General features: G+C 41.6%; 1 protein-coding gene across 1 annotated transcript in view; it reads right to left on the bottom strand.

Moving 5' to 3' along the window:
- The window catches only part of GALNT10 (polypeptide N-acetylgalactosaminyltransferase 10), a 91,504-nt gene that overhangs the window by 27,606 nt on the left and 39,460 nt on the right, over nucleotides 1-24,438 (bottom strand). The window contains exons 2-4 of the mRNA XM_063349084.1: nucleotides 21,408-21,510; nucleotides 20,641-20,779; nucleotides 16,347-16,513 (exon numbers count right to left, since the gene is read on the bottom strand). Of these exons, the coding sequence (XP_063205154.1) occupies nucleotides 16,347-16,513; nucleotides 20,641-20,779; nucleotides 21,408-21,510 (409 nt within the window). The remainder of the gene's footprint in view (nucleotides 1-16,346; nucleotides 16,514-20,640; nucleotides 20,780-21,407; nucleotides 21,511-24,438) is intronic.

Here is a 24,438-nt window from a genome sequence, read left to right as displayed (position 1 = left end):
TAAGCAGATGTTATTGTATCTACTTTCCCTTACTAAAGAATCAGACATCCAAGCACTCTCACAAACCACGTACAAAACACAGTGAAATGTACTTTTCAAAGACAAAGCTCTCTTATTTCCTTATCCCTGTGCTATTCCTGCCCCTCAGTGTGGCCTCCACACACCCAGACAGAAAAATATTTATTTCACTCTATTACAAATATTGTCACAATTAAGTCAATTTTTGCTTTTAAAAGAAAATCTCAAAAAAACCAAACAAGTGGCATTAACTGCTACAAAATTTTATGAGGCTTTAAAAAATATATTATGGAATCTTGTCACACTGAGTAATTTTTATTACAAGGGCAATTTTCTTTAATGAAAGTTGTTAGGTGAACTGGATGGATTCCAATGGCTGTGCCTACTCCGGGCAAAGTAATACAGCCCAAACATATAAATGAGAGTAAGATTATCTGCAGATTAAAAACTAGGCTGGTAGCTTGCTAACAGACTTTGCAATAAACTTGATATACAGTGTATACATTAACGGTAGCAGTCAAGAACTACTGCCTTCTTTATTTTGAGCTGTAAATAAAACTGTGTGAAGATAGCGGAGAAGCTTCAACAGCAGGCCTGCTTAACATACGGAGTGCCAAAGCTTTCCAAAATAAGACTTTTTTTCCCCCTAGGTCAAACTCCTGTGGTGGTTTTACTGCACTTCTTTCTTCGGGCTTCACCATCCAAGCAGAGCTGCCCTCGCATGCCATTAGTCTGGTAACGACTTGTAGCATGGCAAGGACTTTCCAAGAGAGGAATTTCTTATGTCCAGCTGAGATTTCATTGCAGCCACCGCACGGCTGCCAATCGAACAGGCACCTAAGAAACATTACAACTTCAAACCAAACATATGCAGAAGCCAGAGAAGGCCAGAGGAGCCCAAGGATTATCTTTTTTTAGAGCTTAAAGAGGCAAACGTATGAGAAACAAGGCAATGTAGACATGGATCTGCAGCACCAGAACAGCGTAAATGGCATTGCAGCTGCAGGTCCATGTTCAATTCAAAGCAGAAGTTGCCTCAATACATGCCCCCCAGCAAACCATGCAGCCCGTCTCCACTCAGCAGCGCCTGGATCCCCGCCGGCTCTTTCACATCCTGTTGGCTCAGCCACGTTTTCACTGAGGCTTGTGCAAAAACACCAACTGGTCAGAGCGAAATCAATTCAAAATAGGCCACAAATCTAAGTAATTTTCCCACAGAAATCAGTGGAAGAGATCCAGCAATTCTCAAGTTTCTAACATGCTTTTAAATAAGGTCTTGCCTGCACGCTTTAATTTCAACAGCTATTCCTCCCGAGAGCTGCTCTGCAGTACAAAGGGACCTCGCTCCCTTGAGCTCACACAGCTCCGTTTTGCAGATGGCAGCAGGCCGCTGTAGTCATGCAGCTCTCAGATGAAGCCTGGCCTGGTTTGTCTCCTTTTCCCTCCCCCAAATCACACACCAAGACTTGAAGCACCTGCTTAGAGGTAACTGCATATGAGGTGGTTGACCTTCCCCATAGACACCTACAAAACCCACCGCTATGTGCAACTAGGGCGTACTTCCCTCACTCGGCAAACTGGATGCACATGCTAGGCTGCTTCCCAGTAGGTTGGGTGAGTGAAAGAAACGCAGTAGCATCGGGCCTGCTGAAAACTTGAGTTAGTTTTGCTTTTAAGCAGGAGACTGCTTAACTGATGTGGAGCTGATGACTCAGGTCATTCTCTCACGAGATGCAAAGAAGGGTGTTATTTTGAGGAAGTCACTGGGCTCTTCTAGAGCGGACTCATGGCCTGGTGGCACTTTGGGACTCTCCAGAGCTCAGATGATTAAGACGATCTTCACCTGTGACTGCAGTGAATCGCAGGCAGCTGCAACAAAGAGGTGCTCAACACACATTTGCTTTCTGTACTTCGAAGGACTCAAGTTGAAGATTTTGAATAACGTGGCCATTGCTCAGGTTTTTGAGCTGTCAAGGTCACGAATTGATCCCAACAGAGTTTTTTGGTCCCATCCCATGAAACCTTTATTTTCACAGTTGTTTGAACTCAAAGGAGCTGCAAACTCCTTACTTTCACTCAGGCAAACTGGCCCCTGCAGAGGAGGGCAGCGCAAGTCTTCTAGGACTCAACACAGTTTGTTTGGCAATAACATGGTTGGCATAAAGACTTTTTATATACGTTCCGATAACATCTTTGCCGTATTTGGCAGGGGAGGGTGTGCCAACATTTGTGATCTTGGGACAGGAAAAAAAAGTTAACTCATTTTAAGTACCAGTCAGGACTTGAAACCATGAGACAGATTTATGTCTAGAGAAAGAATTAGGAGGGGAACACTTCCCCTGCCCTACTAGTGCAACATTTCATGCTTCATATGTTACTTTAGACCCTATCAGCTTTGGTTTCTGAATTTTACACTGTACAGCACATATCTGCAACTCTAGTGCGTGTGCTCGTACGAGTACCACAAACCCCATCCAGAACGAGCAGCGCTGCAGAAATCAGAACCACCCCCAGACACCTTCCTGCATTACTCAGGTGCCAGAAGTTCCCTCTGCCCCACAGCATCCCGCCTCCTGCCCAGCTGCTTCGCTTCAGTTTAGACACAGAAGGTTGAAGATAATTATGAAGACGGGAGAGCCACTGCACTCTGAAAATTCAGGGAACTTCTCCCCTCCTGCTGAAGGGCACGGGAGGAGAGGACTGGAGGATCTGCAGCATTCCCTTTCAAGCAGCCAGGGCTGGTTTCCCTTCCCTGCAGGTTATTTTGGCTAGTTTCCAACCACCGAAACCTGAAGTGCAACCGCTCATCTGGCATTTGTTTACAGGTTACCCCAGCCTCCCGTCCCCACCCTCCCACATGCAGACATGCTTGTTTTAAGATTAAAAATGAATCCATTCATCTTTACTTAGATACTTGGCCCTAACGTGCTGTTTAACAATTTAAGAATGAATTATACTTCTCCCAAATCTATCACAATGTGCAAGCCAGGCCTCCCTGAAATAGAAAGCTCTACATCATTGAAATTAACTTCTCTCCCTGTTTTGGTGCAGATGAGTAATCCTTTTAAATAGCAAAATGTGCTGTTATCCAAACAGGCAGCGCTTACACTAGTTTTAATTTTCTTTCAATGTTTTCACCCTCTGATCACTGAAGTTGGTTGGGAGGACATTAAACTGATTTAATAAATTGTACTATGAACACCAGCCCAAATAATAGCAAACTGATTGAGCTGATCACAGCCTTCCAAGCTGACTCTTCTTACCAACAAAGAAGAAAAGGCCTGCAAAGGGAGAAAATTAATATCTGTTGCTTCACTGATTACTGTTCTGTGGTAGTCTCTTAAATGGGAGGGGGACCAGTTTCCACTGCCCATTCTGCATCAGTGTTGGGTCTCAGCACAACTTTACGGATGAAAAGTGGGGGCGCGAAAAGGCTTTCTTTGCATGGGACAACAGCTGAAATTGTAGCAGTCATCACTGTTTAGACTGTAACAAAGATTAGAAGAATCAGGTTTCTGGAAATCTTACTGACTTTGTTCTCTTTCTAAATGTTTTAAAACTAAGCTTCCATTTTAGGTACAATAAAATGCACAAAAGTGGAAGTGTGGGACCTAAGAAAGAAGCCAGACTGCAAGCTGGTGGGGCAAAGACCACTTGTGCGCAGCTGTACCGTGTGCTTTGATAAACTCAAGCACACAAACTTCTGCTGTCTTCCCTGTATCATCAATTACTTCCTGAATTTGCAGAGGGAACGAACGTTCTCATACCTTCCTCCACCCTACAGCAGACATCTGAGCCCTGCTCAGCTATGGCTTCAGGAGATACTAGTACTGAACGCAGAGACAAAGGTGTAATCTTAAAATGAGAAAATTCACATTGACTGGCATTAGCATATAAATACACCCAGACCCTAGGGAAAGTTTTGCAGGCTGCCTTTCCGAGCAGGGAAATACATACAGAATAATCACCTTCACTACAGCATAACGTCTTAATCTCTCAGGAAAGTTTCATTTGTAAAGGAAGTCTATTTCAGCTGTTTCTTCCTGAGGGAATCCAGAAAAATCCATTTACTCATCCTTCGTTCATGCTGTAAGGTTTAAGCACCTTTTGTTCGTTAGAAGCAGTGAGGCCAACCTGTGGTGTATGCATCGGTTCCCAAGTCCTGCATACCGACTCCCTGGTCAAGCCACAATATCAATTTTTCCTCCTGTGCCATAACCCATCTTCCCCAGGGGAAACAGTCATTCTCATTAGCTTACTCTTCTCCCTTCCCATTTCATTAAATATGTATCAAGATTAAAGCACCCACTTACGTTTTTTCCTCTTCTGTTGACTACAACTGATCTAAAGAGGTGATTTTGTGACTCAGTCATTTCCTTGTTGATTGCTTTTAATATCACAGAGAACATTTTGCTGACATACAAAGTAGATAGCTGCAGGTTTTGGCCTATGTAGCCTTTGTAGCAGCTGAAACAGGAGTGAACTCCTTGTAGCACACTTAATATTCAGCTCAAGTTTGATGTAGCCATGGTGACTAGCAGGAAGGGTATTACTGTCCCAAATACTGCCTTCAAACCAGGGAATCTGTGCCCTCATCTTCAGGCCAAATAAGTGGGTTTGATTATCCAGTAGTTTAACCAAGTGAATGCCTACACTCCTGCTCATTGCCAATACGCTTCCAACACACTTCTATTAAATTGATAAACACTGTACATGCAGGTGAAAACACAAAAACATTAAAGCAAGCCACCATACCAACGGCATCGCCACCTCCAGCAGCCCGAGGCCAACATACACACCACACACTGGTTCAGGATCCTGCGAATTTATACTCCACTTTTCATAGTAGAGTTAAAAATCATGAGAGACCAGATTAGTCTTTAATTGCCTTTAACCTACATCATCGACTGTTTTTTGAGCTCTGGTAAAACAAGCAGGGGTGCAAAAGCGTTTCAGAAGTTTGCCCACAGGACAGAACAAACCCAATTGAACATGACACCTCTGCAATCCGCAGGCTTCAGAGCAGAGCGGGTGCACAGGGACCGAGTCGGAACAAGCCGCTGTGCTAGACAGGTTCACTACGTCTGCTTCTGGTGAGTACATTAACATACATTCACTGTTGATAGCGATGTCCTGGATAGTGTATCATGACATGAACCTAAAGCCTATGACTGACAGCAAGAAAAAACTTGCCATCATTTGGGGAGATGAAGTGTTAAGACATTTCATGCTGAAACATTTTGGAATAGATCAAAGTTGTGAGATTAAAGCCTTAAAAGTCACTGAGTTTTGCTGGGGAAAAAAGCAAAAAAAAAAAACCCAGAAAACACAACCCAAAACAAACCAGTCCTCAGAGATTCAGTTTTGCCTTTATCAGCAGTATTCATGTACAAAGAACTTCTTGGCCTGAAAGTATTTGCTGTGTGCAAACCAACAAAAAGGGAAAGATTCCAGAAAGAGCACAAGAATTAACAGAAAATTCTGCTCCAGACTTTTGTCTTGTTAGAGAATAGGGTTTCAAGATGTAACCCACTTGAAAGTTGCTTTGATTCGGTAGGAATGCATCCCTTCAGAGTCCAAAGGCTTTGATCTCAACTGTCTAAGTGAGGAAGAACAACTGTGAAGACTAAAATTAATAGCACAGACCTACAAAATTTTTGCTTTGGGGTTGCAGCCAAATGGAATATTGGAAAACTGATAATTCTTCATTCCTACAATAATGCTTATACATTAATAACCAAGAATGACAAAGCAAAAACATGTTTGTCTTGTAGACTGTATGTCAGAGAACAGAAAATGAAGTATTTGGCAAAGGGAAAAATTACCAGTACAGCTGCAGGAAAAATACAGATACATTTGACTTTTAGTAACAAGTTCTGGCACATCAGAAGTATATTTTACAAACTCACGCTTTACTCTTGTTCTAGACCTCTTCGCCATCAGTTCCAAATGCTCTTGTTTACTTTATTGTCAAGAAATGCAACTATCACAGTAAGTCAGTGCCATCTGCCAGAAAGGTCAATAAATCTATTAAATCCTGAAGCACAAATCCAGGACTGTTCACAGCTGTACTGAAACCAAAACTAAACCAGCTCATGGACAATATTGTTCTCAACTAACACATTTGTTTTAGCGGGATGACAGTGGGGAGAGGGTAGTACTGATAGCCGAAGGTACCCTGCTTTTGCATCTTGAGCCTTGGCTTCCACCGTTCGGCACGGGAAACTCCTGTGTTCCAGGGGAGACATCAATGCACACTCGCCTTGTGCGTAACAGGTGACAGTGGTCCTCGTGACTTTTATGAATAGATGACATAGGGAGAGAATGAGTGTGGCATTTCTTTACTAAGAAAATATCACTGAAATTAAAACTACACAGAAAAGGAATGTGTTTTAGATTATCCACTTTTATTTTTAAATTGCAGCAGCATTACCTTCCAATTTTCTAAAAGTAAAGAAGTTGCCACCCTTATCAAAGTCCCCTATGTAGGAACAGCTACTTTGTCAATACCACCCAAAATGCACGCTTAAATAGCAGAAACTATGATTACCAATAATAGACATCACATATGAGTGCTGGCAGAGGGTGTTTGAATCATATTTCTAATTAACTTCCATAAGGAAGCAGCTGTAAAACATTAAAATGCTGATTTGCACTGCAGCTGGCAGATATCTAGATTTTTGACTCCTAGCAGATGAGGACATGTACTTCAAGGTGAGAAGAATAAAACTAGAGCTGTTTTCCTGCAAACTTCCACTACTAAAAGCAACATGCATAGGGTTTCTTAGTAGCAAGCAATGCAGTTAGATTTATTTAATGAGCTGTAATGGAAACTCTGCTCCTCAATTATTTATTTTTTTTAAACTTTAGTTTGCGAGACATCCTTCACTACACAGTAATTAGCTGAGAAAGAGGTCATAGTAAACTGGACCATTTAAAGCCACCTCATCTCCTTTCCAGAAGAATCCTTCAGCCATAACAACCGATTTTAAAGTAATAAATAAGAGATGCTGAAAAGTAAACTGGTTAGTTAATTTGGGCTGTCACAAAAAAAGCTGAAGTAAACAACTACAATGGGCCCTCAGGTCCCTTAAAGCGCTAGAGAATATATTTTTAATACTCTCCAGACATTTCCTAATGAACAATGCAGGTTTAGATATCCCTTTATGAAGGGTATATGCAAGTACAGAAATGGTGTTTAAAGACACATTAAAAATGCATACTCAAAAAAGGAAAACATAAAATCGAATCCCATCCACATTTCACTATGGATCCAGAGAAAGCTCTGTCACTAACAGTTTTCTAAAGTATCCCACACCCACAAGACACTGCCAGAAACGGAGAATAACAAATTACTCTCTTTTCATAAACCAAAATCTGACATCTGCATCAGGTTTTACTTTATTGTCCCACTCCATTTGGTGCTCACTACCAAACGGAGCGTTGGTGAGTTCACAAATTCACTCCTACACCGGTATAAATGCTCTGCTGTGCTACCCGTCAGTCACACCGGAGTTCGGACAACAAACATCACACCTAGACTGTGGGTTGCAACCACTCAAATGACTTTGAAGCCTTTTTCACTTTGCAATATTTGTGCCACTACCAGAATCGGTGATATTCACCAAAGCCAAGTCACTTTCTGTATGGAAAAATAACACTGGTATTGGCTTCCGTCAGAAGCATTTTAATAGTAGAAGTCTTAGAACTTGACCATAGCCCGAGAACTGCTCGCTGTAACTCTATGCACCTGGCAATGCTAAACCACAAGACAAATGACGAGGCCCACAAACCGAGCATCATCAAAACCCTGAGATTTAATGAGATACATGTGTCAAAATGAGTATGTTTCATGACAGAGAATTTAGTTCTAATGAAAGTAAGGAGTACGTTTGTTTTCTCAGGCTTCCAAGTCTCTCCACCTAGAAGAACCAACCTTCTCCCCGTTACGCAAGGGGAGATCTCGCTGACAGTTACTTCCTTCAAAGCTGTTATTTATGACAATCTAAACAGACCTGAGATGGTCTGCAATGAATTCTAACTGCAAGGAAAAACCCTCCATTCTGTGACTTAATTTACAATAATAACCTTTTTATCAGTTGTTTGAGACATTAGTTTCCACAACTTCTACAAGAGACATAGAAAGCAACATTTAAAAAAAGGTTGTGGAAAAGCATAGTTGCCTAAGAAAAGCTTGGCTTTTTCTTTTTTAAAATACGTTAAGGTAAAAAGCTTTAAAAGAATCATATTCAAAATTCAGTAAGACAGACTGTCACCACTTTGTCCTAAGCACAGTCACTCCATATTCAGAGATGTACTAACCAGATTCACTTTACCGCATTTAAGAGAAGAAAAAAATAAAAAAGACTTTTACAATGCATGTGCCTAAAGATGAAAAGATAATCTCTTTAGCTGCATAAATCCTTTACTGTTCCATTTAAAGATCAAAAAGAATTCAAGTATTAAACCGTTTTCTATTTCAGATACTAAGAACATGATTTCTTTCAATTAAGGCTTGGCAGATGTGGTTAATGGAACGGAGTTGTATTTGCTACATACCTGATGCTGCAGCAAGTGACGCATTAATCACCCCTTGCCTTCTCCCCTCAGTACACTACTTAGTGACTTCTGCCCTTCAGACCAAATTACGCCGTGTGGTTCAGCCAAGCGGCCTTACCCACATTTGTTTTTCCATTCAGATTATCCCATATGGCTACCTCCAGAATTACTTGTACTGCAATATACAAAGAGAGATTTAAAAAGTCACGGGGATTTATCTTTAAAGAGGAAAAAGAGGGATTTGGCTGTGGCTCCCTCTGACTTTTGGTGGATGGATGGGCTCTGGGTCTCCCCTGCCAGCAAAGGTTCAAGCAAGCTACAGGCGGTGCGGAGACAGCACAACGGTGCAAAGCAAAGGAAGGTGAGCGGCCCTACATGGAGGGAGAGGGGGACATGTTGGTCAAAACTAAGGACTGAGATGACACTGCTTGGGGAAAACACTCTTTGGACTCCTTTATTAAAAGGCCTAAAAGCCTCTCTCTTACTGCCTTTCAGAGATGAGCGGCGGCCACATGCCAGAGTCTGGGCTCGTAATGCTTTGCTGTCTCCCAAACATCAAAGAGCAGCTCTAATTCTTACTGCACAAAGTCCTGCTGAAAACACACAACTAAGAGAACAGTCAGTAAAAGTGGGGAAAGAATAAGAAAAATTTAAATATGGCTGAACAAATAAATATTTTCAGGCTCCTAAACAGATGTAATTTTCACAAATTAAAATAAGGCTCAAGGAAACAGGGTAGTCTTGGAAGAAAGACGAAGCTGAAAACCTGAAAACCAGAACCTCCCTAACGACCTCCCCTAGGGAAAATGAGATCCCATACACCTTGCTCATAACAAAATTTTCTCCTCGAAATCAAATATAGCCAAGTATGCAAGCCTCTTGGATAATCACATCCTAAAATATACTGTGTGTAATCTAAAAGCCAGAAGGTTGACTTTGCAAATGTCATTGTCACACGGGCTTATATATATCCAAGTACTTCAGCTGAGACCATCACTGCCTCCCAGTCACAGGTGCACATTTTGAGTGGTTACTGTAAGAAGGATGTTAAGTCTTCATGTATTGCCACCGCACAGGCATACAATGCCGTAAGGCAGACAGCCCAGCTGGGTTAACACTTCCAGAACAATCCTGATGTTTGGAGACTGCAGTATTTTCAGTGCTGCCACATTCAACTTTATTACTGTATCAACATAGTACTTTGCATGTAACGCGTGCTTTAGAGATGACGGATGCTGCAGTCCTCATTCTTCAACAGGGGACAACACTTGTTCTAAAACACTGTCATTTATACCAAAGTAGTATTAAAAACGAGTAAGAACAGGCTGTCAGTCAATATGCAAATTGAACGCTGAAACGTGACTTTTATATGAAATTTAAACACTTAGCCACAATCACTGATTTCTGTCAAGCTAAGCCATAAAATAAGATATACCCAAAGTACTTCTGCACCACCTGTGTGGCATGTACATTTTTCTCTCTGCACATAGCTAGCCCCAAGTACGCAGAAAGATGTTTCTTTCAAACGACATTCAGCAATTAAGTCGCAGCCTTCTAGCACACAGTAAGTGTACAACGTCTTGAATAATTTAAAATTTTTCATCGCTGCAAATGGTGAAAGGGTAAAAACGCCTGCCCTGTTTTATATTAAAGGAAGGGCTGAAAAATGCATGGTGCTAGTTTGCTCCAGATAAACATACAAATGCAAACAATTAGTTTAAGTTTTAGAGGCACTGGTGTTCCCTAGAGAGTTATACCTTTTGGTGACTTGACAAGAAAACTGGGGCACACAGGATGCTTGTGCAGCCCATTTTATTAGGTCTACTCTTCTGAAACATTTGGATTCCCTCATTCTGAAGTTTTTCTTACCTATAAAAGGCATCTTAACTTCCAGCGCTGCCTCCCATAACATCCTCACAGACAAACTGATGAAATCTGGGCTAGATAAGCCGACAGTGAGGTGGACAGAAAGCTAGCTGAGCTCTAAGGTTGTAATCAGCAGCACAAAGCCGAGCTGGAGGCCTGGACTGTCACTGGCTGTGCATCCCAGGGACCAATGTCAGGGATAATACCATTGCACACCTTTGTTCAAGACCTGGATGATGGGACTGAGTGCAGCCTCAGAAGCTTTGCAGATGATACAAGCCTGGGAGGCATGGCTGATGTGCCACTCAGAGGGACTTTGACAGGCGAGAGAAACGGGCCAACAGGAACCGTGTGAAGTTCAACAAAGGGAAATGCAAATTCCTGCACCCGGGGAGGAGTAACCCCATGCACCTGTACTGACTGGGCACCCAGCAGCTGGAAAGGAGCTTTGCAGAAAAGGACCTGGGAGTCCTTGGGCACAAATTGAAGTACAAGAAATACTGCTTAAATGTAAGATTTTTTTTTTTTAATTTTAAGGTTTTTTTTAAAACTAAGTCACTGTAAGAGTGACTGAACAGCAGAACAGATTCCCCAGAGACATTACGGAGTCTCCATCCTTGGAGATTTTCAAAACTTGAGTGAATAAGATCTCGAGAAACCTGCTGTAGCTCAGTAAAGGGCTTGGGTTAGATGATTCTCCTTTCCAACCTCAACTATGTGTGATTTTGTACATGTTCCAGCCCAGCCTCCACCTGAAAGAGATCTCTCCTCCAAAACAGAAGCGAGGAGAGTTTGAGTTCTGTCTTTCACTCAATAGTAATATATACTTGATGTTCCACTGCTGTACGGAGCTACCAAACATGTATCAGGTGAAAAGCAAAGGACATTTAGACAAGCATTCTGCAAAGAGAAGATGCGCCGTCCTCTGCCCTCTGTTCATTCAGCTTAAGGCTGTTCCTTTATCTAGCGAGAGACAGAAGACAGCTTTGCTTTTGTTCATGCAAACAGAGATAGCTCATATACAGCAGAGGTGTCTGCAAGCTACAAGAATTAGATGGAGACCAACAATCCATTTTGTACAAGACAGACACTAGAGATGAATGGCTCGATTTCTTACAACCACAGCCAGATTCAGATTGTAGGTCTGGGGACTGAAGCAGGCCCCGAAGAATCATGAACTGCACATCTGTTGTTCGTTGCCTGCTATCAACAATAAAAGGCCATCAAAGCCGATACAAAAACCTGCAGTGTTACAAACTGACCTGCATTTCAACTTCTGTTCCTTTCCTCCCGTTTCTATGATATAATAGAACCCACTTACCACTCAGCAGCATTGTAATTAAATAATCAAAAAGCAAACAAATTTCATATCTGACTGTCCCCAGGAGAAAACTGATATACATGAAAAAAGCATTTTAGTTTACTTAGGGCCATTCTTGTAACAAGAACCTCAGAGGGATATAATTAGTACCCTGCAAGCCAGCATATGAAAAGGCTTAATTTAACTGAGATCAGAACTACAGAATAGCTATAGAAATTAAAAGTGAAGCCACAAATCCACACAGGACTGCCACAGCTAAGCGTTTTTATGATCAGGAATTCTGAAGTCGTAATTCACATGTACTGCATTCTGATTTCTGCGTATCCAGAAGGGTAGGCGTTATTTTGGACCATCCTGGAACAGCTGAGGTTAATCCAAGGAGGTCAGTCTGTGGGTCTTTAGCAGTTCCCAGTAGCACGCGGGAAGAGGCAGGCAACACCGGGCAGGTTAGTTCTTATTCTCCAACAAGAATCTGATGAATTGGTGCCTCCCTCTTCAATAACACCTAATTCTTCTGCACATTAATCCCTACAATTATTTTGAAATGCTTATGGGCAGAAGAAGAAAGTCCTTATATCACAGGCATCACGACTAAGTTTGTGGGGAAAAAAGCATAAGCTATCATAGTCTTACTGGGAATGCCACATTGATCCTAGAGACTATGAGAGAAAGTAGAAAACAGCCCCACAATATTTACTCTGTTGTGACCAATGGCACGTGCTGGAAAGCAGCTTCTTTTAAGCTAACCCAACCTAACAAGGGAATGCCCACGAAGAAAGATTCAAATGCCAGCAAAGACAGCTGCTGGAGGTGACAACAGGGACCCCACCTCAAGGCAAACTGATGCTACCACTGTACCACATTAGACTGATCCCTCCAACAGGCAGCCTTTCCCAGAGCACCGTGGCTGATGTGGAATCCAGCACTAAATTTGGTTGAAGTAAGACCAGATTTCCATCATTTATACTAAAAAAAAAAAATAATCCAGACAGCAAGTTGTTCCAGCACATTTCGATTTTCCAAATACAAAGCATAGGAAACATTTCAAAAACACAACTCATAAAGCTTTTGGTGCTCGCTGTTTAGATTTGCTGTCATCAGGACAGCCTTTTTTGCTTGAAAAATGTTTATTGCTAAAGGTCACAGAATTGTCTCTCTCAAACAAATTAAGAAATAAATGGCTGTTGACACTTCCAGATGATGATTCATCTGTTCGAGAGCTCCAATAATGCAAAGCAACACAGCTGCCTCTCAGGTATGCTGCAGGCCACAGCAGCCACCAACTATCCCAGAAATCTGTCTTCACTCTCCTATCACTCTGCTAGCCAACTTCTCAACCCTCTTCATACTCACACCAAAAATTCCTTACTTCCAAGCTTAAAAACAGATGAAAAACATAGGAAAGTAACATCTGTCAGAAAAAAACACTGATGTGTGCAGTAGCCAGGTTTCCATACTCACTATTTCTATTATTAACAATGTCCTTTTTACTTCATGTGAAGGAAAGATCTCCACGTATGAGATACGCGAATGAAAGAGGCTGACGGATTAGCACTAAATCACCACCTTCAGAAACCAGTGCAATAGCAGGAGAGAGCAACGCTAACAGAACCTCAAGGGCAGCTGGGCAAAGCCCAGTATCTTTAACCCCAACACAGGTCAGTACACAAGAAATGCTGGCATGGAGATAGTCCCCATGCCAGGGAAAGCCAAGTTCTTGAAGGTTAGTCTTTTTAAAGAGTTATTAAAACGCTACAGGTCTGTTTAGACAGCCCTCAAGTGAAATGCCATCATGAGGTACAGCAGAGTATATCTGATATTTTATCTTGTCAGGGTAACCTCTCGATAAAAAAAAAATTAATAATAGATTTTTATTGAGCGATTATCCTTTTCATCTTTTGCTTTTCACTGGAGTTTATGATGACTATTTACTGATCTCTTTGGGGAAGAAGCTGACATTTACTGTTCATACTTATGCCTCTCTGATCTCAAATGTGGCTTCTACTATCACTAAGTCCAACAGTGATTCTGTAATTTTAGAAGAAAGATGCTGTTACACATTTGTGGGACTAGCATTTGAAACAGACGCTCAGCATTCCACCTTGCAGACAATGCAGAGGACTAATCCTTTGTGATTTTCGAAGAAAATCAAGAAATCTCTCCTCATTCTTTCTACTGCTCACCGGTTCTGAGATCATCAGCTTGGACACAAGGTTTTTACCAGCTGCCCAATTTAATCATGAGAAACAGAAAACCAGAGCGGTGGCCTAACAGTCCAGTCCCAAGAATGTGCCCTTCTCAAACATACAACATGCGAAGTAAAAGTCTTCCTGAAGCCTCTACTCATTCCTACAGTTCAGTTTGATGTGTTAAATTATCAGTTCTCAGGTATTGCAAGTGTTTGTTGTTGTTTTGTGTTGTTGGTGTGGTTTTTTTTGTTTGTTTGTTTTAAATACATACAATGGTTAAATTAAAACCAGAAATTTGTAACCAGCAGCCCTTCAAGTCAAGTTCATGTGTTTAGGACTTAGCAGCCTCCTGAAGACCTATTTAAACCCAGGGAGGGACGTGGAAGCCAGCCCCAGCACGGTTACGGAAGAACACCGACTGCTGGAAAAGGAGCAGTAGCCAGCAGGAAATGCTACAGCGCGGACACAGAACTGACAGCAATGAAGGAAAAATGTTTCATCCTAACCAGTAATTGTCCCAACATGCACCGATCAACTGAGCTACCAGGAAAACACTGGTTTACAAAAAAAAAAAAGTTTAGGTTTTTATTAGCACTTTGTTTGCTTGTGTGTTGTTTGCCTCCCTGGACAATTTAGCTCACTGTCCAACACCAGTCTTTTATAGCCATCTATAAATAGATGCTGCACATAAATTAATCTCAGCTACTTCTTGCAGCCTTTGTATGAAAGACGGATGACTGACGGAGAAAGGTTTGCATCTTATCAGAGGCAAGTGGAACAGAGCAAGAGAGCGCTGGACGAACAGCACACGTACAGACTGGCGAGGAGCAGGGGTGGGAGAGCCAGGAGTGCCCTCTTTCACTTGGTCAGAAGGGCACATCTAGAGAACAAGGGAAATGGATCCCCAAGAAACCAGATTTCATTACTTCTACTTCCCTCAAAAGAAACTTGTTTGTACAATTCAGCTGTGGTTACAGCATGAGTTTGTCTAATTTGCTTCTAGACTGAGTAACAATAAAGAAACCTTGTTGGGAGGGCATTGTTTGTTGTGGTTTTTTTTTTTCCTTCTCTCCCCAGCTTAGTCTGAAAATCCTCTAAAGAAATACTTATTTCATATAATATTGATTTCTTCAAACCAACATGCCTTGCTTGCAAACTAATTAGAGATGTACTTTAGAACAAATACTATAGCTGTTGGATAGTGCTTATTTGAAAGTCAGTATAGGTCAGAACACTAAATACTCAGGAGCTTGTTTCCAAGCTCATTTTAGGAGCTTCCTACATGTCAGATTCCTGGAGATGTATCCTTTAGTATCTGCGTAGAGCTCTTTTCCCCAGTTGAGTAATTTCAACTTGAACTCTACAGTTGATAGAGCTAAATAGTCTTAGTAATTTTAAAGGAGAAAATAGACTTGCTAGATCTGATCACAACCCCTTAAAGCCACTGCACCACTTCAACGCCAGCTGCTTCAGAGGACTTTCCATGTGATCTCTCTAGCTATGCAGTGTCCACATGACAGAGGCATCGTTCCTCCTTCACTTGATTGCCTTTTCCACTATAGCAAGGGTGCAAACCACAAGACAAAGCCTAGCTTAATTTATATCACATAGCATTTAAATGGTTCAGAGAAAAAGATGCCTTGCCTTTCTGCTACAGAAGAAGTAAATTCAGAAAATACGCATTACTGCTGCAATTACAAGTGGTTGTTCCATTTGTGGTGATGGTTATGCCAGCGACTACACATCTTTGCATGTAGCACTTAAACCCAATGCCAAATGACCACTACTGGCTATGCAGCACAAAATAAGGAGTGCAGGTGCAAGCAAGTCAGCAAGTGAGAGCAGTCAAAGTTTTGGACGTTGCGGATTTACTTTTCAGAAGCACAAAATTCAGGAGAAAAGTAAGCCAAGTCATAGGCAGTTTGACGTGGAAACGTTTTATCAAGGCTTTTTTTAATGTTTTCTGTTTCTAGGGAAAAAAAAAAGGCAAAACATGAGGAGTGAGCTATTCTACCTCCTCTTTTTTTTTTTTTTTTCTCCTGTATTGCAAGTGTCAAACATTTAACCCCGGGGTTAACTGTTAAGGGCTACACAGGCCTTTAGCAGAATATTAAAACCAGCTTCCCTGTTTATTTGTGTTGTCCAAAATGCAGGACAGCCCATGCCATCTGCAGCTAAACCAGCACAAACTGAATATGGAACGTGAGTTTTTTTGCTAGACTTATGGGCTTTCAAATGTACTGGAGCAAGGTTCACCTGAGCTTTACTGTTCACCTGAGCAAGTAAAAAACCTCCAAGTCATTATACACTTATTTGCAAGTTCATTGATCCCTTAGGTAGGTAAGCACAGGTAGGTAAACATAGGTGGAGATGTAACATACAAATTATCATACCTCTGTCACTGAAGTCATCCACCAGCACTATCTCTGCTATCAGCTCAGGAGGGGAGCGGTTTAGGACACTGTGCACTGTCCGGAGGAGAGAGGACCATCCTTCGTTGTGGAATGGTATTATCACGCTGGTGTTCGGAAGCTTCTCCAGGTACAGCTTATTCTTGCAGCTGGACATAGACAGAGTAAGGTTAAAAGGTGGTGCCAAAAAACACCAGCACTTCCGTATCAATTACCATCAAGTAACTTGGTTCATCCTTTATGCCTCAAATTGATGCACTGTGCCTGAAAAAAGCCACCCCAACTTTCAGGCCTTATCAAGCCAGTGTTGACCTGATCTAGTCTACCTGGCCAAAAAAAAAAATTCCATACGAAGTGAGGGCTGTTAATGGCCAGTGACACTTAGCAACATAAAGTCAGAGGGATCTATTAGGGTGCTGAAATTGCTTTTAAAGGAAACTCCAGTTATAGCTTAAGATACAAAAGTCTCTAAAATACTTGTTTTTCCTGCCCTTATACCTCAAAGATCACTAGGAAGAGGAATCTCTACAAAGTTGTTTCAGAAGTTGAATGTTATCTCTCCTAGGTGCTATCAGTATATCGGTTTAGCTCACTTATTCCCAGTTTTCAGAGAAGCAAATCACTCTAATCACATGGATAACTGTCATCCAAATTTTGTAAACAAAACTTGCAGGAAGTAAGGATTTTGTATGACAGAATCTTCCCTAAACAGTCCCAGAACTTCAAGACACTATGAACAACAGACAGAAGAGAGTTACCACTGCACGGTAAGAACTGCTCAATAAACAAAGCCACCTCTCTCAGTAATAGGTCAACCTCCAACCTCTACCAAAGGCTTCTTTTGTTATGCTGGACAGATTATTTAAATCTTACTTTTCCTAACCAATCAATCTTGTGTTCTCCATTTTTCAGCAGGTCTAGTTTGACATCTGGGATCAGTTCTGCAGACAGAACAAGGAAGTTGGGCTTTGAATACAAAGAATTACAGAACTTGGATAAGGCTGGAGAGTCAGCTCTGCAGAGTCCCCGTATGGACCCCTTGAATTTGGGGGTATTTCCCCACAGCATTGATCATCTTAATTTTGAAATAGGGTTAATGCTCCCTTGCCTCGTGGGAGTGTTTTCAAGGTAGCGTCATGAAGAAAATTCCAACTGCAGCAATAAATGCAGTGTTTATTTTCCTGCAGGTGTGGCCCTAGTAGTGGAGTTTGAACATTATTAAATAGGTAAGATCTAAAGCCATACAGTGAGCAATTGTAGTTAAAAAATACTCAGCAGCTGTTCACCAGGCGACAAAAAATCTACTACACTCCCAGAACCCCATGCGTCCAGGGCAAAATAGACAGAAGTGGCTATGTGAACACAGATTTTTAGAATATATTAATGACACTGCCAGCAGGATGGGCTACTCTCTTTCCACTAGCAAGGGAGGAACTGTGTTCCCTGCCCTGCCACACCACCAGACCTCTTGCACAGCCTGCACCCGAGCAGATTCCCTCCTGCCAGGCACTTGGCTGGGCTTTCACTACCCGCACAACGCAGTGCATGCACGCAGGTAATTCCCTCCCTGTTCCCTGAAGGGCAGATGGGAACAAAAGTGGCTCTGGCATTGGCAGCTTTTTCCTGGTACCTTTCCCAGGGAACGGAGAAGGCTGCACCTATGTTATACAAGCTCAATAAATCTGTGATTACAGGAAGTGCCCGCGTGAAAGGACACTAGCTTATTCTGGGTCTAATGAATTGTCTTGGGGTGCTGCCAAGAGCTTGCAGGCCGTGGCTGCAATGCACAGATGCAAGATGCAAAAAAAAGCTGCATGGACGGCTTTCATCCAGCCCTTGGCATTGCAATCTTAACCTTCTTCCGAGATAGCTACTAGCTATAATTCTGTTCCAATATGAAACAAGAGGCCCCCAAATCTTTTCTAACTCTTCTTAAACTGGAATTCTCATTTTCTGACTAACTTTAACAAGTGGCAAACTGTAGCTATTAAGTTTAACCATTGAGCATGGAGAGAAATTGTTTCCCTCCAGCTACCACGTCTACAATTGCTTTACAGGACCCGCAAAATTACTATTTAATATTAAAAAACCCAGAAGCACTTAAAGGAGATGTTAGCAAGGGAAGACACAACTGCTGAAACAAACAGCTGTATGTGTGCACCAGGTAGACCCAGTATGCACACACCCTCAGCCCTTTGATTCCCTTGAAAGCAGAGGTGACGTGCTATTTGGTATATAGACGTCCACACAAACCATCTCAGAAGTCAGCAAACACATTGCCTGCTTCTTTGTCCTTCCCCACCCAGGCCAGCTGTTGGGGAAAAATCCCAACTGTGTCCCCAAAGCTTAGGTAAAGGACAGGACAGATGCTGCATTTTTCCCCAGTTCACCTTCTCCTTACACTCCCTGCTGCCTGCTTGCACATCTCCAGACAACAGAATCTCTATTATCTCCTATGATACGTAAAATGCAATGCAAAGTAAGTGCTCTAAAACACAGCTTGCTTCTTTCTAGAATGCTCTTTATGGACTTCGTCCCAGCTGAACTTCATCATACCATACCATTTCAAGTATATCATTGGTAATGGGCACAGGGAATGCACAACAGACCTTTTTAGTCATGAATTCCTTTACTGCAAATCTCCATTATACATAACCCCACTCCCTGCCCAGCTAATCCTAGTATCTATTCTATACACACGCTGTTTATCCTCTCCTTGAGACCTCCACAATTATAACTCGCTACATTGGGGTAAAGGGATGTGTCAAGCAACAAGCATACCAGCTGCAGTGGCATCATTAATCACAGCTTAAGTTGTTGGCGACACAGACACTTCACTTATTAATTTTAACTGGGGACTGGAGTTAGAAGTTTCACATTTCAAAAATGTTTAAATAGCAGAATTAGCAATGAGGAGTCAACAACTTTGGGAAACAATGGGGAACGTGAGGTAATATATTAAATCAGATCAGGAATCCTCCTCAGATGAGGAAATACTGCCGTTGTCTGATGTTTAAATTCTCAGAGCCCATGGCAGCCCCTGTAGATGGAGACCAGGTATAATTTAGGTTAGCAAACTCAAACTGTATTTCCTAGAACGTGAGGTATGGGCTGATCAACAAGCATCTTCAATTACCTGATTTATCTCTACATTTAAACATTTCAGCTGCATGCCTAAAATATTTATGGAGCTATAATCACTGCTGTGGTTTATGAGTATATATTGAGAAAGGGCATCAAGTCAGTGTATTTGATCAGTTTGCTGTGACAGCTGAAGAGGTAATCTCTCCAATGTGCAGCTAACAAATTATAAAACCTGACTCCTGGAAATTATATCTCCTGAACAAAGTAGATGTTGAATTCAGATTCACTAAACTGTGATAAGAACGGCTTTACACAAAACAAGCTTCCATTCAAATATCTAACAATGCTTTTAGATTAAGAACCACACAAACAGGATTTAAAAACCTCTCAGCTTTGTATAAACAAGGGTTAAGTCTTAACTGAGCACTTCTGCTAATTAAAAACTCCTCCTGGCTTGCACAAAATCCAGTTTGACACCATCCTAATGGATAATGTCCAAGAATAGATGAACTCAAAAGCCAGAATTCAATTGGAACTAGTTTCTACTCATAAACCTTGATGAGGTTTTTATGAGGAAGATGTCTAAGAAACTAATCGATAAATCAGAAAGATTTCTGATAAAACTCTTCATACACAGTTGAGCGGAACTACTCCAATCTTGTTCTGCTCCTGAGCATTTCATGGTCATTTCCAGCTAGTGGCCAGCATAAGAACTGGGCAGTGTTTAGTGACAAAGTCATCACCTGATAACACCTAGGGCATTTGCCAACCGAGCTGGACATTTACATCGGTTTTCACCACAGAAAGAAATAGCTCCACCTTATTAGTTGCTAAAAGTTGTTGTCTATGTCAGTGGGCTCAGGATCTGAACTGTCACGTTGCAAGAGGTGAAGAAAGAAGCCGCCTCTGGGTTAAGTTCAAGGTCTCTTCTGCATAGGGCTGCAAGTTTTTGGTAATTTAAAGTCTTCTGGAATCAAAAGGGGAATACTTTTCCCCCAGATTTGGTCTCTTCTGTTTCCCATTGCAATTACTATACACTGTCCTTTATTAAGGAGACAACAGGATCCAGCTGCAAAAGGGCTGTGTTTGATAAACAAAGGACAAGAGTCCATAATTAAAAAAAACAAAACACACTCCTGCAGATATGGTAATCTAGGGCTTTCACTCTTAGAAATGCAAACTATATACTCACTTTGGATGTCTGATGTCTGGAAGGGAACGATTCAGAGAAATTTTATCACTCACAAAGATATTAAAGCCATTTTCCCTGTATGCCTGGTCCACTCGCTCTGCATCAGTCATTGGGTAAGGTTTTCCCTGTTCTCCATTTCCTACAGATAGGCAGAAAGTAAACATGCATCATTACTACTAATTGGTGCTTAACCGGCCAAAAACTAATCCATATATCAAAAGAAGAGCAGTCATCTTATACTTCTTTGAAAATTCCTTCATTAGTTTTGTGCTCTGTGTCATATTTAGCACTAGGTCAACCACGTCAATCTAACAGTTTTATTCAATACACAGTTTTGCTACAAACCACTCAGCTGTGCAAATCCTAGAAGTTAAAAGTCTTCCTTCTACCATCAGAAACAGACAAAGGGGCTCTGGCAATGCTGGGGAGGATCCATAGAAGGTTTTTTGTTTCACTGCAGGAAGACTACATATGGTTTGAATACCTCATCACTGCTGCTTTTTCCAGCACAGATGGATATGTATATTTAACAACCTGAGCTCTTGCACAGAGGAGGTAGAGCCCTTGCAGACACACCAGCATAAAGCTGTGACATTCAAAATGGGCCATTTTATGTGATGCAAGACAAAACCCATAACTATGGAATAAAGCTTGCATGAACTTTAGAATCTAGAACATTTTTCTTATCCCCCCTTCTTCCTTTCTAGATCTCCCAGTTTTTGGGAGAGGTACCTGTATAAAAACATTTTTATAGTAATCTTACATACCTACACGCTCAGAGTCCCTCCTGATAGCTTCTTGGTTATGCCAGTCCTTTTTCCTTTGTCCATCACCAAAGTAAGCGTCTTTCTTTTGCCTCATGTGTGATGCCTTTCAAACAAAAGATAGGATATATTAAATACACAACATGTGAAACCTTTCTGTAACAGCCTCCCGTTTCTGTAAGAGGATATTAAACATCTTCCTAAAGGTAAGACTGTCAAAAGCAAGCAGTTTTTACCCTGAAAGGGGTGAGAGAGGAAGCAAGTTTTGCTTGCCTCGGAACAGTACTTTATCCATAGCTGTTAAGTGGTATTTTTTTCAGGGCACCATCATGTATGCAGACCAGTATTCTTAATCAGGGAATCTATTAAAAACTCCCATTTTCATTTTGAAAACATCCAATACATCTTACATCCTATTTAATTAACAATAAAGCTGTAATGGGAGACCTATTGCAGGATCATTATTAATGAGCGCACTACTACACCTGAATAAAATCAAAATAAGATTTAAAAGGTCATTTATTAAGACTCTTGCTGCTCAACTTAAAAGCAAATTTTACACAAGGCATGAGCCTGCACTGAACCCAATTAGAGCTCCTCTTTTCATGATGTTGTTCCTGAAATTCAAAAGCAATGGGTGCTTTGGGAACAAGTTAGCAAATGAAAGATGAGGTGAATTCAGGATCAAAGAGACTATGGTGTGTGGAAAGAAAACCATGATACATCTCGAACACTGACATCCCCCAAGTTCAAGGGAAATATATATATATATAATATATTTAAGTAGGCTTTAAGGTTAAAAGAAGAGCACATCTTCTCTGAGAATAAGTTTTCAATTACATTCTAATATGCTGGTAGAGTACAAATGCAAGTCATTTGTAGCATTATTACTGCAAAAGTAGTTACACAAAGAACTTAGAGGGTTTTCCCTTTTAATTTCTCATGACCTGCAGAGAGAACTCCACAGGCTAGAACTTCCTATGAAGAAAAAAAAGCTTCCCTCCTTGGAGGGCAAGAAGTTTAAAGTCTCACTAATGGGTCAATCAAACCAAACAACCACCAAAAAGCAACGGTTGGCATAGTAACCTTGCAGGGTTATCAGGCATCTTTGGCATCTGGGACAAAGATGTCATTTGCCTGACTTGTTAAATTACAAACTCTTAATTTTCATGCCCAGATTTGTCTTGGGAAAATAGGACTTTTGGACATTTTACTTGTTATTCCAAGGCACTAGTCTTCAGCCTGATGCAGCTCACCTCACTGCAGCCTCACAGATGAGCTCTGGTGAACCTCGCAGTGAAGGTTTTGCAGATTATCCCCACCACCCCTCTCCTACAAGAGCCAGCCCTGGGTATTAGCTCACAAAACCATCAGTGAAGACAGGTTTCAGCTAAGATCTCAAAGTGAACTAGAGAGGCCGAACACAGGTACATGCTCCGCTCCACCTGCTCTGTTACGGGTGGTAAACCTTAGCAAAGGAACTGCCTGAAAACCTTGAGTTGTGCTGGTTGTATTACCGTGCCAAAGGGTAATAAACCAGTGGTCTAAAAGTAATAGAGCTCAACCTGATTAAGAGCTGGCCTGTGAACTACTAGAACTTTTTTTTTTCCCCCCCACATAACAGATTTTTAAATCAATCTAGATCCTTTCAATCACGGATCATAAACTGATTTACACTCAGCTTCTTGACATTTTGCAGATGGTAACACACCTGGCAGAAGTCAGGTTTCATCCATGAAACTAGACACTCAGTTACACATTTCAATTAACTAACATCAGTACTCAGAGCATTCCCCTTCCTGCTCCCTGCAATTTAATTTTATTTTCACTGAAGGAGAGCTGATGGGCACTCAGGATGGACAAGAAGTCAGTCACAGAGACAGTTCATGATGTGAACATTAAGGAACTTACACTTGTGCCACCTGGAACTAACAAGGATATGCTCTGAAAAATACTTATGATGCAGGAAGATGGAGGAAAAGAAACTCTCAGGGCAGCATGGGAAGAGACCACACTATAGGACTGGGATTAACAGTGGCGAAAACCAGACAACTGCCAGAAGAGGCTGGTTAGCAGGAAAGGACAGTTACACCCAGAAGAAGAGAGACCACCTTAAGAAGAACCCCAACAGAGCTATATCTAGGTGGTGTACTTGATTTCTTTCATTTACTCCATGATGCCTTAATTTTCTTCATCTTTGTTATTTGTTCTTTTATTTTCCACTCTGATGAATTTATAAGAATCAAAAGCAACAGTTCATTTTTATGTTGTTAATTTCTGTCCCTTTAGCACATGAACTCTACTCTTCTAAATCCTTACTTCTGTTCAAATACAGAAACTGGTAGTGTTATCTTCCTGAATTTCACTCCACACCTATATTAGGACATAAAATGAATGTTGCCACCAGCAATCCAATATCTTCAGTTCCACTCTGAATACACACATTGAAGACTTGCATTTGCTGAAGAAAAAAGGTTTCATGAGAGGCACTGCCAAAGCCTCACCAATTCCCTTCATCCGGGGGAAGGTAAGTGCAGGTCCAGAGCAGCAGAGCTGTGGTGAAGAACCGTGCTCTCCTCTTCTGGAAGGGCTTACCTGAACTCACCAGGTATAAATATCAAACTAAATTGCTTAACTGGCCTAGTGGTCTTCTAGCCATCCCATTAAACATCACTGTTCTTATGTGAATTTCTGCCTGCTGATAACGAAAAAGTACTTTTAAGTGTCAAGATGAACGTGTAAGTACCCAATGTGCAAGAAAGCACTGGGAGGGCAAACTAAACACAGTGGACAACAGCACTTCTAGAGAGAAACTAAGCATGCAGCTAGTCCTTGGGTCAATCGGAGGCTGGTGTCAGCAATGCAATCACACAGCACCTTGAAAAACATACAGGATATATGCCCACACCAGCTAGAAACCTCACGTTTGCTCCACTGCAGAAGGTTGCTGCTGCTTTTGCATAGCGGGTGTGCACAGATGGGGTTTGAGATGCCTCCTTAGGGTGCAGTGAGCCAGGGCGCGGTGTGGGCAAGG

This window comes from Chroicocephalus ridibundus, chromosome 11 (assembly GCF_963924245.1).
Source record: "Chroicocephalus ridibundus chromosome 11, bChrRid1.1, whole genome shotgun sequence".
Taxonomy (NCBI): domain Eukaryota; kingdom Metazoa; phylum Chordata; class Aves; order Charadriiformes; family Laridae; genus Chroicocephalus; species Chroicocephalus ridibundus.
The sequence above is the reverse complement of the archived record's forward strand: the minus strand, read 5'-3'. Positions and strand labels throughout refer to the sequence as shown.